Genomic DNA, 15,773 nt, shown 5'->3' with positions numbered 1-15,773 from the left:
GGCCAGCGGCTGGCTGGACCCTCCATGAAAGAACACATTGGAATCATTTTAAGAGTTCCCAGAAACCAGGCTAGTGGGTGATGGTCACAAAAGCGTCCACAGATGAGAAAACAGTCCTGGTTCCTTCCCTCTCTGATGGCGGATTCCCAGGTCTTTCTTTCCCAAAGCCCTGTGCCCCAGCTTTCCGAAACCCAAAAGACCTTGCTGGTGGAAGTTCAAAATTCATACAGCGAACACTTACTGAGCGCCTACTATGTGTCAGGCTCTAGTCTAGCCGCAAAATAAGAGACTTGCCTTCAGAGTGTTATAGACCTAGGCCAGTTTCCTTCCCAGGACACGAACATCTGGGCACTGCTGACCGACGCGTCCTTCCTGAGCTTAGTCCCCCGCGGCCCCCCCAGTCCAGAGAGGCAGAGGCCATCCCACCCACAGCAGAGGGCTGGGGCGAGGAGGGGCAGCAGTACCTGTGAGCAAAGCTGGAGGGAGGCTGGTAGGACGCAAGGAGCCAGAGCAGCTGGGCCAGGCTCAGCCCGGGCGAGGCTGGGGCAGGGGCTGGGCGGGGAGGGGACACTGCCCGCGGGGAGCGAGAGAGAGGCGACGCTGCCCGCAGGCGCCTCGGCCTCCGCCTGCTCTCGGCGCTGCGCCCGCCCGCTCCCTGCCCGCTGGGGCCGTCTCGAAGCTCCGCTTTCCATACTGAGCAGTCCCCGGGAGGCGCGCGGACACGTCCCCAGGCCGGATAAAGATCGGCTCGGCGCTCGCTCCGCAGCGCGAAATCTCGCCATCAGTGCGGCTCGCGTGGCCGCTCAGGCCGGGCCTGGCGACGCCAGATCGCTATCTGGGGGGGGGGGACGGGAAGGCAGCGCCGCTGCTCCCGCCGCCACCCCCGGCCCTGCGTGCAGCGGTGGCCGCGGGGTCCTGGGCTCGCCACCCACTCCTCCCCCTTTGCCTGCCTTCCCGGCTCTTCCTCCCGAGGGAACCCTGCTTCCCGCCGGCCGGGGACCCCAGCGCCCCGCCAGGCGCCCCCCCGTCGCCAGGCCCCGCTGCCTCCTGAAGGTTACGCGACGCAGCGGCGGGGCGCGGCGGAGCTCGGGGGGCGCCCACCCTCGCCGCCGCCCACGCCGCCGCCCGCCCCAGCGCCCGCCGCGCCGGGCCGGCCCGGTTGCCGGCTGCTGCCACCGCAATCCCGGCTCCTAAATCAGCGCGGGGAGGCGCGCCCGCCCCCACCCGGCTCCCCCGGCTCCCCCGGCCGCGATTGGCCGCGCGGGCGCCCCCCACCCCGGCCCCGCTCCAGCTGCCGCGCCATTGGCTGCGGGCCTCCGCCAGCCTTTACATAAGCCCGGGCGCGCTCGAGTGGAGTTGTATAAAGCGAGCGCGCGGCGTCGGGGCGGGAGGCTCGAGGCCAGCCCGGGACCGGAGCTGGGAGCGGAGAGGCGGCGGCGGCGGCAGAGGCGGCAGCGAGCGCCCGCGCTCCGACGCCCCCAGGCGGTGGGGCTGAGAGAGCCGAAGGATGGCTCCGAGCGCTGACCCCGGCGTGAGTACCCGCTCCCGGTGCCCCCACCCCCTCAGGCGGAGAAAGTTTCTCCAGCCCTACGGTCCCCTCCCGATCCGCCCAGGGGTGGCGGGGATGCTGCCCGGGAAGCAGGGAAGGCGGAGACCGTGAAGGCGGCCGCTTTGCTCCCAACTTGCCAAGAGGCGCTGGACTCGATGGGCTCGTGAGCCTCCCCCGCGGGCTGGGGAGAGGTGGGCGCCGGGTTGGAGGTGGCGGAGAGGTGGGAGCCGGTGTGGAGGCGATAACCCGCAGCTGGCAGGGAAGGTGCTGGGGGCGCACTGGAGGTCAGCTGTTTGGGGAGGGGGCACTGGGGCTGGGAGGGGGTGGAGCAGGTGGGGAGGGATGTGCCAGGGGAATCGCTGGGAGTCACCGAGCCAGGCAGGTTTAGCTTCGGGCCGGAGAAGCTACTGGCCTTGGCCAATTGCCTACGCTACCATGCTGGGGAAGAGCCCCGGGGGTCTGGCTCTTCTTCCCCGGGGAAGCTGAGCTCCCGGGCACCACGCTGGGTGTCAGAGAGCTCCGGGAACTAGCCCCACGCGCGGTGTAGTTGCCAGCCGCCTTTTGCTGGACCGAGGTGTGGTCTCGCTTTCAGGCTGTCTCAGGCAAGCCAGCTGCAGGCATTCCAGGGGAACCAGAGGTTCCCCTCGAACCCGTGGGGGCACATAGAGGCTTTGATGGGGCAGCAGGCCGGCTTGGGGGCATGCCCAGCAATGCAGCGCGCCTCCTTGCTGTATAGTAGTTGGGAGCCTTGGTTAGTCCCGCTTCTGCAGAAACCAACTCAAGAATTCAGTGTCATCCCAGCCTGGATGGGAGCCTCCCAGAGTGGTGGGGAAATGCTCCTAGGGTTGGGGCGGGGGCTTCCCCCGGGAATGACTAATGAATATTGCTGCTGCTGCTGGTGGTGGGTTTGCCTACTGTGGTTTGTATGTGTCCCAGAAGGTGACACACAGAAGAGTTCTCCAGACAGTACACATTCTTGAGTCACACTTGAGATATCTTCTGGGATGGTGCAGGATTTCCCAAGTGAAGCCAGGTGGAAAAGAAGGGAAGAAGGTACTGGGAATAGGGGACAGCTTGGTGGTGCTGTCTTGAGTCAGGGGAGAACTCATGCGGGAAGAGAAAAGCTCTTCATGGACTATTTTGGACCCTTATGACTTTGGGCTGGAAATACCTAAGACTGAATTAGAGCTATTCAGAGAGTCACGCTGTACCTCACTTTCAGCTGTGGGGAAGGAGAGGTGGAGGATGGAAAAGTGGAACATGGCGGTTGTTCCAATATGGTCCTTGAGGAAGCATTTTCTCTCTCTCCAACTTGGTTAAGAACATCCTTCTGGCATCTCATTCTGAAATCAATTTAAGAGGCAATGAAGGGAATTTAGGGTCTTGATGCTGGTCCAGAGGACTACAATTAGAATATTCCAGTTTCTAGTTGGTACTAATGGACTCTGGGAAGGTCGAAGGCAGTGGGTGGTTACCTACTCTGCAGCTGCTCAGTTGGGGCTGTATCCTTCACCTTACCCCATCCCTGAACATGGGTGGGTATTCAAACTCTTGGGGTAGCTGCTTCAGCCTGGAGATCTTTTATGGGGCCTATCAATCGGTTCCCCAAACCCCAGCTCCATCCTCTGTCTGCCTGCAGTCAACATTTTTCTGCTGCATTTCCCAAGACCTTCTCTCCACTGAGGATTTGTGCAGCAAAAACCTGCTTGTTGCTCTTTCTTCCCTTTTTTCCATCTGGGCTGCACCTGGTGTTCTGAACCCTGATGTTTATTCCTTGGCACCTTGATGTTTGGTTAAGACGTCCGATGGCCGCACAGGGGTGCCCCTGTGAATGTGTGGACCAATGGCCTGTGTAATTCTAGGGAGTGCAACATAGGCTTTTATAGAGAGAGGACCACCAACCAGGAAGGCAGTCCTATTAAACAGCTTGTGACAGTCTCAAGCTTCCTTGCTGCCTGCTGAGGCAGTAGAAGCTGAAGTATGGAGCAGGCTCCTTGGTGTCCAGTAGGCGGCGCCAAAGGTCCCTAACTCAGGACCACTACTTTCTCACTTCTTGCCCTTCACTGGCCATAGTAACTTAATGCTTTATGCAAACCCAGGCCACAGCCCCCAATGTCACCATTGTGATTGGAGCCCTTCCACCACATGCTTCCTAAGCTTCAGGTGGTCCTGTGACCTCAGGTGCAATGGGGCAGGTACAAGCACAACATTCCAAGGAGACAGAGCTGGTCCATGGCCCCACCCACTCTCTGAGATCATTCCTTTGTATTTGGTGCTGGTGTGTTTTTTGAACTCATTAAGGGTTCATAGATTCCAAGAACATCAGTGTTAGAAGAGAGGAGCCTTGTAGAACACCTAGTCCAACCCCACCCCATCCATAACACGCATGCACACTTAATTTACACATGGGAAAACTGATGGCCAGCAAGGGCAAGTATCTTGCCCAAGGTCACATAGCTATTTGGTGGTAGAGAAGGGACTAGGTCCTAAGATTCTCAGTGTCCTTAGAAGATTCAGAGCTCTTTCCACTCCATTAACCTGCTTCCTCTCTCCTATGAAGATGGACGTATGTTCTCCATGCAGTGGGTACTTGTAATCCCTGACTGACCAGACTTCAGTAAATTAACAAATTTAGCAAATTTGGGGAAATTTCCTTTGAATCTGTTATTCAGAGTGAGGAGAGGAGGAGCAGATCAAGCTCTTGTACATATACAAGTCATAGAAATCCCTAATTATTCTTTCTCCTTCCTTCCCTATCTGTTCTCATTATTCCAAGTGGTCTTTTAGGCAAAAGCCATGCAACTCCAGATTTCTGTCCATGCATTTAGGAATCAGAAGTGCCCAATCCCTCACTGTGGTCTTGGAACCCAGGCCTGGAGTTCTTCCTTTCCACTGCTAAGGCATGCTGGAGTGGGGTCTCTCTGTCCCACAGTCGCATCACTGCCAGTGGGACCTCCCATACTCAGATCCTAGATGAATTGGAGAGTTTCCAAAGAATATTCACCTATTTCCCCCATCCTTGCTGCTCCCAGCTCAAGGTCAGAGTGCTAGGATGTTCTATTTTTGCAAAATCCTCATGTTTGGGCTTCTTGGGTGACCTGAAAGATACTACCATTTCCATTGCCCTTTCTTTTGTTCTGTGAGTCCAGCTGTTGACAGCTGAGCTGGGCCCTGAGAAGGAGGTTTGCTGCCCCTGCTGTGGGCTGCCCCTTCTGTTTCCTCTCCCCACCCGGCTTTTTTGCATACTGTATGGACTTCCTCTGGGTTCTCTTCGGATCCTTGCTGTGGTGACCTACCCTCATGAGGATCCGGCTGCTGCCAATCCAGAATTCTGAGAGGTGGAATTCTCTTCTTTCCCTAAGGCTCACCCAAGGGATGCCTGTTGCCAGGGAAGATGCTTGAGTTTTCTTATGTCTCTCAGACTCACAGACAAGTCGGGTCTTCATCTTCAGCGGGAGGAGGGAGGCAGTAAGATAACGTGGACCACCAGAGAGCAACAATTCCTTTCTTTAAAGTGGAGCTCTGAGAGGTTGTGCTTGAGATCCTCACTAGCTCCCAGCTTTAACTGGAGAAATGTGCCTGTGTTCTCAAGGCTTGGTCTAGCTCTAGATAAGGCCAAAGGAATATAATTATGTAAAATATAGCTATAGCACAATCTCTCTGGATTTGTGTTTGGATAGGGGTGGGGGTATAGAATTTGCGAAGTGGCATTAGACACTGAGAAAACAAGAAGTTGTCCCTTTCATGAGCACTAGATGGTTGATCCTTATCCCACTTTTCATTGTGATGGTAACGACACAGGCTTAGACTCTGGCTCCCTGCTTACTGGCTTAGAGACCTTGGACAAAGCATGAAACCTCTGCATGCCTCAGTTTCTTCCTCTGCAAAATGAAGCTGTGATGAGGGTAGGGTAGCAAAGCAAGGAGACAGTCTTTAGTATGCCTCTGCCACAGGGGTCTTCTTTTTCCCAGCAAGCAAGGCTGACTGTCCAGGTTTGCACATCAGCCTCTGCTCACAGCATCTGGGCTGATGGACAGGGCGTTCTTGGCAGGGCTCTCTCCTTGCCTCTTTCCCTCCCCCACCTCAGGGTTTTCACTTTGGGGTTCTGCCATGCTTGGGGAAAAGAAATTTTACGGGTCCCAGGATAATTCTGAATGTGATGGAGGGCCCTGAGCTATTGATTCCTAAGGAAGGATCTTTCTGCGGGGAGAAGCCTTCCTCAGAGCCCAGTGATTTAAGAGTGCTGACAAATCCGTGCTCACCGAGCCTCCTGCAGGCTGCAGATACAGGCTTCCAGGCCAGCCTGGGCTCTGCTAGGGATTTCTGGGGAGGCTGGCTGGTTGCTTAGGGGACATAAACCTGTGAACTCTCCTTACGAGAAAGTATGAAATCAATTGGTTCATTATTACACCAAACATACCCTGGATCACTGAGGACATTTAAGAAACGAGAAGTAGCAAAGGACTTGAGAGGTTGTGTTTGAAAAGTGTGCAGAACAGTGTGAAGGTGTTGGGGAAAAAGAGGGAGCAGGAAGACCTTTTCTCACACTGAACCACTTATGATTTGGGCCTTATTGAAGCCCTTGGGCAAAAACTAGAGGGGTTACTTTGCCCTCTAGACATTTGGCAATGTCTGGAGACTTTTTTTTGTATTACAGCTGAGGTCAGGGATGCTACTAGCATCTACTGTGTAGAGACCAGAAATGCTGTAAACATCCTGCAATGCACAGGACAGACCCCCCACCCCCCACAGCAAAGAATTATCTGGCCCAAAATGTGAATAGTGCTAAAATCAAGAATCCCTGGACTAGAGCATTGCAGCATAGAGTCACAGCATCTTAGAGGCAGGAGGGATTTTGAAATTATTCTATCCAATTCTACCATTTCACAGCTGAGGACACTGAGCTCCAGAGAGGAGAGGGGACCAGCCAGGGTCACACAGCAAGCAAGTGGCAGATCTACTCTCTCCTGAGACTGACTTACCTAGACTCCCCCAAGTTGTGACGCTTAAATGTAAACTGTGAAAACACTTAGAAAATTATAAAGTGACTATTATTAATATTGCTATTATTAAGAATTTGAGAGTTTGGAAGGTTCTATTTCTGGCTATGCCACTGACTCATTGTACAATGTTGGACAAATCATTCCCCCACCCCCATGCCTCTCTGGGAGTGTGTATGTGGTAGGGGGGTGGTCTTATCAAAAGACAAGTACATCATAATCATAATCATTAGAGAAGAGTCCAAGATTTGCCCTTCAAAAACCCTAGACACTTAAAAAAAGAGAGAGAAAAAAAATTTCTTTGAAAGAAATCATGTTGACTTCGTAAGAAGCATAGCGTTTACTTCTTGGAAAAATTCCAGTACCCTGGCCCTGTAAGTTGGTTCCAGCCCAGGAAATCTGATCAACATCCGGAGGAGAAACTGATAGCTCCACAAATGACAAGTGACTGGATTTGTCCCCACTCACTCCGGGGAAGGGAGACGGCAACTTCTCTGCCACCCTTTCCTGCTCAATCCTCCTGGCACAGAGAAGTTCTGCAAGGAACTTTAATGAGGCATGGGAAGGCGTGTCATTAATTAGTAAAACCTTGTTTACTTAACAGACATATTCTTAAAGATCTTTTCCAAGGGACATTTTGACATATTACTTTAATTAGCTACAGAAGACAGGAGAGTGCAGAAAGTGTAAAATGACCCTTTCTGTTGTTTCCAGTTACTGTTATCTTTGTTTGCACCCGACAAATACAGTGACAAGGTCATGGGCATCACTGCTGAGCTCAGGGAGTGTCCCAGTAACTGGAGGAGGGACTGCAGGGACCTCTTCCCTCCTTACATCAGGCTCCACCCTGTTGGGGAGAATTCTGCATTGGCATCCCAGCCCTCCTTCCATGGAGATCTCTCCTGAAGGAAGCATCATGCTGTACATGATGTATAGCTCTCATGAGGGGGAACAGGCCTGGGAGCCTGAATTTTCCCTCCTGGATAGGCAGAGGTGCTCTTGTAGGATTGGTGGGAGCAGCCTTGGTTGGTGTTTTTCACATAAGACTTGACCCTGGTTTTGTCCTTCTTCTGCTCAGGATTGGAGGTAGGGGGTCACTTGAGGCTCCTCTCAGAGGACTGAGATTATATCCGTCCCTACCCACATGGGGAGGGAGAGTGGCACTACACAGATTCCTGCCATGAATGTTCTGCATGTCCTGAGGCAAGTCCCTTAGCTCTGGAGGTCAGTCCCTGTAATCAGAGGAGTTCTGTCACCGTCAGTCTCTTTCTGTAAGTGAGGTCATGTTCTCTTTCACCCTGGTCTCTAAGAGCAAACTGTTTCTTAGAAATCATAGTGGTGCACCTCTCATTTAAGAAGCTACATATGTCCAAAGAGGCTTTTGCAGGTGGGGAAATAGGAGTCCCCAAGAAGGAGAAATGCCAAACAGTGTGGGGAGAGGCATTGTGTCATTTGTTCTCGGCAGCAGATTCAGTGCCTAGCGTGCTGCTTGGCACATGGAAGGGCTCCTTAGGTGCTTGGTGCATGAGCAAATGTATAAGTGAATGTAGGTGGCCATTCTGGGGCAGAGGTGGCCCTTGATGTGAAAATGGATCTCCAAACTGGCCTCAGTCAGGGAGGCCTGCTTCCCTCTGGCTCCTTCTCAGAGCTGGCACTTGGCACCAGGGCTATGTAAACCCCCACAGGACCCACTGATCAAGCAGGGTTTGAGGACCCAATGCAAGGACCACCCCCTGAGATGGTGGCCAGCTCTTAACCTGAGCAAGCCTGAGTTTCTCTTCCTCTTTTCCACCCTCTGGCTTCTCTAGCTCTTCTTCCCTTCCCCATCCCACAAGGCTGCTGCAAGGAAGCTCAGTGCAGGTTTACCTTGCTTTAAGCTGTAGAATAAATGAAAATTTGGATTTCCACTGAAGACAAATGAGGGGGTGAATCATTGCTTCACAAAACAGATTCCCAGGAGGATGCTTTTAAATAGCAATGTCCACTAATGCGTTTTGAATGATTTAGGGAAAAAACCTGACCCGTAGACTCTGAGGCCTGGAAAAGAATTTTGGAGGTCATCCAGCACCCCGCCCCATCCCCATCCCAGGATGTTCCAGTCCCCTCTGTGATACTCTCACTCACTTTTCAGAAATGTGGACTGTCCACCCTACACACTGCTGCCCCAAATCTAAAAGGCCCTTTTGAAAAGGCAAGTCTGATCGTGTCTCTGCCCAACTTCACTCCAGGCAACTCACCTTGGCAATCGCAGGCTCTACGGGCCCCACCTGCTACCCCCACATAAGACTGCATCTCCACCCTTCTCCCCCACTTCCCTCCTCTCTCGCTCCACTGCCTGCCCCAGGCACTGAGTTCCAGCAGCAGCAACTGCATTTGCAGCATGCACCACGCTGTCTCACATCCATGCCTTTGATCCGTACATCTCCACCACCTGGAATCCCAATTCACCTTCTCCAGAGTCTTTCCTGCCTGCCCTTCCCACCCACCTGGCTAGTTAACCCCTCCCTCCTCTGACCTCCGTGTGGACTTTGTGCCCGCTGCTGCTCTGAACATATCCCACTGTAGTGGGTCTCACCCCGGTAGACTGTACACTGCCTGAGGTCAGGGACCATGCCTTAGTCATCGTTTCTAACCTGGCCCATAGGCATCTTCTAAATGTTTGAAGATTGAACGTGTGGATCAAAGTACACTGAGGGGTTCTGCATTTGGAAAGCAGTATTTAAGGAGTCAAAGAACTCCACTAGGGTCCCTAGACAAATTAGTAACAGAAGCAAGCCTATTCCTCAAAGTCTTACAGTCCAGAGCATTCCATTCAACATTTGGCAACTATTCCTGGAAGGGGAGCACCTGGTGGGCTGGACCCTGTCTCCTGGGGTGCATTTGTTCATTCAACAAGCATTACTGTAGTGACAGTGCGATTACTGTTACCATTACCTACCACATATGGACTTCCTCTGTGCCAGGCACTATGGTCAGCACTCGGTACACATTAATCTCACTTCATTCTCCCAGCAACCCAATAAGCATTATTTCCCATTTTACAGAACAGGAAGTCTGAGCAGTTAATAATACTCATTAAGAACCTACTATGCCTTGGGCATAAGGCTGGGAGACTCCGTTTGTCCTCTCACTTTCAGAAATAACATTTCATTAGCCCACTGGTCTCTGTGGCACCTCCTCGTTGGGGCCCCTGAGCTTTCATCTGCCTCTTTCTGAAGCAGGACCATCTCCTCTCTGTCTATGAGTGCTGCTACAGGCAGCATCTAGAGTTCTCTCCAGGTAGAGGGGAGGAGGGGGAAGCCGTATATTCTCTTGATACAGGAGAAGAGACGTAGTACATGGCGCCTTCTGGGGAGGTGGGGGGTGCAGAGGTCTGGAGTTTGTCTTCCAGGCTGGCAATGCAGAGGACCAGAGCAGGGGACAGGATGGGAAACAGATAACTGAGCACAGGGCCAAGGGCTTTATCTTGTTCTTGGCTGTTTTCCTAGTGCTCAAAACAGTGCCTGACATAGAGTAGGTGCACAAGAAATGCTGAAGGAAGGGAGGAAGGAAGGAAGGAAGGAGTGAGTGGCAGCCTCCAGCGTTCCCTCTCACTTGGGCCATGATATTCGCCTCCTAGCTGGCCTCTCACTTCCAGCCCAGCACACCCCTGGCCTCCTCCACACCCTACTCCTGCAGTATTCTCTCCAACACACCACCCCAGCCCTGTTGTTCCCCAGCCCTTTTGGCTCATGTCACTCACAAGGCCTCCAGGGTCTTTTCCAGCCTCCTTAGCTGCCCTCCTTCCTACCAACTGTTCTGCCCTTATCCCGTGCTCCAGCCATGCAGAGCCGCGTCGCACTACACAAACCTGCGCATCCGCCGTGCACCTGCTGCCTCTTAGTCCAGAGCATTTTCCCCGCCTTGTCCCTCTGGCCCGTCCCCGTTGCCCCTCTCTGCGGCCTTCCCAGCTTCCCCAGGCAGCGGTGGCTGCTGCTCCCACTGCGCTCCCATCACACTCGATTTAAGACAAGCTTGGTACAGTGAGAGAAGCCCCTGAATGTAGTGTCTAAGAACTCTGGAGCTAGTTTGTGTAGACACAAATCCTGGATGTACCGTGTACTAGCTGCATGACCTTGGACAGTTACTTAACTTCTCTGTACCTTAGTTTCCTTATCTGTAAAATGGGGACAATAGTAGTAGCTACCTCACGGAGTTGCTCTGAGGATTACTTGTCATCCGTGAGAAGGGTTAGAGCAGTGCCTGGTGTGTAGTCAGTGGTAGGACGTTAGTGTTATTATTATTAGTGTTACTATCCGTTCCTCGTCTGGAACTTGCTCCATGAAGTCGCAGTTCTGTTCCTCTCTGTTTGCCTCGAGTCCAGGTTCCCATGAGTTAGGCTGAAGAGCTGTGGGGGCAGCTCTGAGATTTAGAAAGGGAGCTCTGCCCGCCATGTGGGAGTGGGCTGAGCTGAGAGCAGGGGACGCAGTCACAAGTATTGCTGCTCTTCAGGGGAAAGATGAAGGGGGCAAGTCCCTGGCAGTGGGGATGAGAGGACAGGGCCGTGTCGAGAGAGATTCGTGAAGCAGAACTGACTCGGTTCCAGTGGGAAGAATGTAGAAGCAAGAACGAAGTATGTCGCTGGATTTCCAGCCTGGGTGACGATGTTGGGGTTCGAAGGGACCCAGTGAATATCATCTCACTTCCCTACTCGATTAAGGAGAGAGAGAGAAAGTCGGGGGGAGGGGGAGAGGCGGGGCTCAGGCAGATGGAGATGGGAATGCCACCTTTGTCACAGATGCAGCTGGGTGGGGGCCAGGCTTGGGCGTGGGGCCACTTGGGCTTACTAATGCCCCTGCCCACTGCAGGACTCCCCATGGGTGGGGCAGGGCTGAGTCTGCCTGGCCCAGCTCAGCACATGGCAGAGTGGCCTCTGCAGGGAGGCAGGTCCAGAGACCCTCTCAGTGCCCAGTTCTTTTAAACTGGCCAGTCTGATGAGTCCCCTCTCCACCCCTTAGGAGGGGGAGGAGTGAGGCCAAGAATGTCGCACTAGTCCAGGGTTTCTCAGTCTCAACACTACTGACATTTCAGGCTGGATAATTCTTTGTTATGGGTGCTGTCCTGTGCATTGTAGGGTGTTCAGCAGCATCCCAGGCCTCTACCCACTAGGTGCCAGTAACACCTCCTTCCTTGGCTGTGACAACCAGAAATGTCCCAGATACTGCCAAATGTCTCCAGGGGCAGGGGGAACAAAATTGCCCCAGTTGAGAACCCCTGCTGCAGTCTAATGGAGGGTCCTCCAGATGGAGACATGAGGAACGGGAAATGAGTGTCCCCTCCCAACTTATGACCCAGACAGCGGGGCCTTTAGATAGGCAGACCTGGGAGGGCAGGCTAGGGTGACAGCTGGGTCCTCCTGACCTTTGCAGGAGACACTCTGTCTCTATTGCTCTTCCTTTCCTCTCCTCCTGCTTCCTCTTGCCCAGCGAACTTCTTGGCATCCCTCAAAGTTCAGCTACAGCACCCTCCCTCTAGGAAGGGCTCCCACTCTCCCCTAGCTCTTTTAGATTTCTCTGTGCTCTTCGTCCATGGCACCCCTCACCCTGTACTGCAGATGTTGATAGCTTTATCCCTGTGACCCCAGCACCTAACACAGTGCCAGGCTCATCGACATTCTGCAAGAAGTGTTGTCATGGGTGAATGAGCTTGGGCCACTTCTGTGAGCTCTTCTATGATGTGGCTTTGGTTCTAGGAGCTCTTCGGTGGGTCTCTGTGTGGGTCTGGTGGCCCAGCCCATGCAGGGCAGGCTGTTCCTGTGACTGCCCCTCTCCCGCATGTCTCGGCTCTCCTCCAGGTGTCTGAAAAGATTCTGTGCTCTCTGCTTGTTCCCAACATCTGAAGCACTGGGGCCTCTTGTTTTTGCCAGACCTTGGGTGTGTCCTTGGCTCTTTGGATAATTGCAAAAGAAATGATTGCCCCAAAAATTGCTCAGGAAGCCTCTCCCCACAGCTGCCTGGCCCCATGGCAAAGAATCCAGGTTGCTTGGTTACCAGTTTTCATACCCAGTTCAGGAAAGTCCCGAGGCCACAGGAAACTGAGTTTGGCTGCATGTGACTCACAGCTAGTGTCTAAAGAGCATCTAACCTTCTGGCTATCTGAGTAAAGAGAAGAGAAACAAGCAAGGAGGCTGCCTCCTGCCTGGCCCCTGAGGGCTCTTCACTGTAGCTCACTTAACCCTTGAAACCTGGGCAGGTCATGGGAGCTCCAGGTTACAGATGAGGACCCTGAGGATCAGAAGGATTTCAGAACATGCCCAAAGTCACAAGTAGTTTGGGGTGAGGTTGAGATCTAAATCAAGGTCGCTGACTCCAAGCTTCGCATATGCGCTCTCTCTCTCTTTCTCTCTCTCTCTCTCTCTCTCTCTCTCTCTCTCACAACCAACCCTCCCTTCTCCCCCTCTCCATCCTGCTGAGGATCGTTCAAAAAGTTCGCTTATAGGGCATTTTTAAGAAACGATTATTACAAAGCATTTCTTCTCATGGCCTGAAACACAAATTCTACCTCCTCTGGCCCTTATGAAGACCCTTCTTTCCCCCTCCCCACATGTCCCCGGCAGGAGAAATCCACGTTCCTTACTGAGGCACCGTGTGCTCTGGCCTGTGCCCCTCTGCCCAAGCTCTGTCTCCTCTGGGCTCTCTACCACTGGATAGCCTTCCACTGTCTTACACAGGGTGGCACACCTGAGAATACACAATTGCACCATTGCCAGTTGAGGGCAAGGACCAGGTTTTTTATTCATCTTTGCATTAACCCACCACAATTCTAGTACATAGTACATAGTATGCACATAGTATTGTGTGCTGTGTACTATGTACAATGTACAATGTACTGTGTACTGTGTACTACATGCTACGTACTACGTAATACTCTACATACTTCTCTAGTGCTGCTCCTGCTGGTGAGTACTACTCTAATACATAGTCAGTGCTTGATACACAAACATTCAAGGAAACAAAAAAGTTCGGTTCAACCTACTTTTTTCATTCTATTTTTAACTTTTCTACCTGTTCTCCCAGAGGATTCAGACGTTCACAGTGCTGTGACAAGAGGCTTCCCAAGCCAGCTTTGTAAAATGTGAGGTCGCTCTGGAGCCTGCTGCCCTTCTGCTTTAGGCAGTATCATCCTGCTCTGCTTTCTTCCCCAAACTTCACATCTCCCTCCTCCTCTGACAGTCTGTAGCTAAATAGATTTTCTTCATATACTTCAACAAGCTGATGATGAATTTTGGTAGCAGAAACATTTTTCACTTCAAATCAGATTGCAGCTTACACTCCCATCTAGGGACTACAAGTCTGGGGCAGTGGCTCTCAACCCAGACTGTCCATTAGCATCACCCTGGCATCTTCTAAAAATATACAGCATCCAAACCCCACCCCAGACCAATTAAATCAGAAATGGCCAAGGGACCCGGGCAGCAGCATATCTCTAAGAACTGCCCAGGTGAGTCTATTGGGCAGCTAGGGTTTAGAGCCCCTGGTCTGGAATTTTGCTAATAAAAGTGAAGTCTGTAGACCAGCAGCCTAGGCACCACCTGACAGCTTGTTAGAAATGCAGACTCTCAGGTGCCACCCTAGACTGAGTCAGAATCTGCATTTTAACAAGATCCTCAGGTGACTGAGAAGCACTGCTTGTCGGTTAGCTCAGTTGGTTAGAGTGCAGTCAAGGGTTCAGATCCCCGTACCAGACAGCTGCCAAAAAAAAATAAAAAAAAAAAAAAAATTGCTTAAAAATAGAGAAAGAATCATTTTTAAACAAGTATAACAAGTTGCAAGCAGTTTCTGCTGTTTCATAGGATCATTTAGACATATTCCTTCCTTCACTCATTTAACAAATATTAATAGAGCATCTGCTAGGTGCCAGGCACTGTGATGCTTTTTAGGAACACGTTGGCATGTCTCTATCCCGGCCTGCAAATTCCTGCCCATACCGCATTCTCTCCAGCTTCTGCCCTTCTTGTCTCCTTGACCAGACTCCTCTCCAGTTCCCACCCTTTCCCTCTTCTCACCTCTTTGCCAAAATTAGAGTCAAAATCACACTTTGTCACTCCCTATCAATTCTGGTAATGTCTTGAGCTGAAGACAACTAGTACAACTAGACAAGATTGAGCGTATATAGATAAACTGAGCCTGGGTAGCCATGGGAATTGTGTAGCCCTAGGATTAATTTCAGCTCCCTGGATCTAGAGGCATAAGGGAAGGTTCTTGAACCAATCTCATACCTTCACTGTAGTATATAGCCTGGTTTCATGACTCTAGGGGCTCTAGTATAGAACCTTGCTATACAATGTGTAGCTTATGGGCCAACATCACCAACACCACCTGGGAGCTTGTTAGAAATATAGAATCTTGGGCTCCACTGCAGAGTTATTGAATCAGAATCTGCATTTTAACAAGACCACCAGGTAATTCATATACACATTCAAGTTTGAGAATGACTGAAGCACTGGTATAGAACACTGTTTTTCCAATCTTGCAACATATTAGAATCACATGAGAGATTTTAAAAATCTGATGCCCAGGCTGTATCCTATGCCAATTAAGTCAGAGTATGTTGAGATGAAACCCAAGCATCAGTATTTTTTTAATATAAAATTTACCATTTTAACCATACTTAAATGTACAGTTCAGGGGCATTAAGTACATTCACATTGTTGTGCAGCCATCACCACCACTGGTTTCCGGAATGTTTTCATCTTCCCAAATGGAAACTCTGTGCTCATTAAACAGTAACTCCACATTGTCCCCGGCCCTTGACAACCATCGTTCTACTTTCTATTTTGATGAATTTGACTACTCCAGGTACCTCATATAAGAGAAATCATACAGTATTTGTCCTTTTGTGACTGGTTTATTTCACTTAGCATAATGTCTTCAAGATTTATCCATGTTGTGGCATGTGTCAGAATTTCCTTCCTCTTTAAGGCTGAATAATATTCTATTGTACATATATACCATATTTTGTTTATCCATTCAACCATTGGTGGACACTTGGATTGCTTCCACCTTTTGGCTGTTGTGAATGATGTTGCTGTGAACCTAGGTGTGCAAATATCTGTTTGAGTCTCTTTTTAAAATTCTTTTGGGTATATACCCAGAAGTGGAATTGCTGGATCATACAGTAATTCTATTTTGAATTTTTTGAGAACCGCCATATTTTTTTCCACAGTAGCTGCACCAGTTTACATC

At 51.4% G+C, this 15,773-nt stretch overlaps 1 protein-coding gene across 1 annotated transcript in view; it reads left to right on the top strand.

The window, feature by feature from the left end:
- Positions 1-1,433: 1,433 nt before the first annotated feature.
- The window catches only part of CRTAC1 (cartilage acidic protein 1), a 164,667-nt gene continuing 150,327 nt past the window's right edge, over positions 1,434-15,773 (top strand). Inside the window, exon 1 of the mRNA XM_063102816.1 lies at positions 1,434-1,531. Within this exon, the coding sequence (XP_062958886.1) occupies positions 1,508-1,531 (24 nt within the window). The 5' untranslated portion in view covers positions 1,434-1,507. The remainder of the gene's footprint in view (positions 1,532-15,773) is intronic.

Source organism: Cynocephalus volans, chromosome 7 (genome assembly GCF_027409185.1).
Source record: "Cynocephalus volans isolate mCynVol1 chromosome 7, mCynVol1.pri, whole genome shotgun sequence".
NCBI lineage: Eukaryota > Metazoa > Chordata > Mammalia > Dermoptera > Cynocephalidae > Cynocephalus > Cynocephalus volans.
This window is presented reverse-complemented; position numbering and strand designations above follow the sequence as displayed.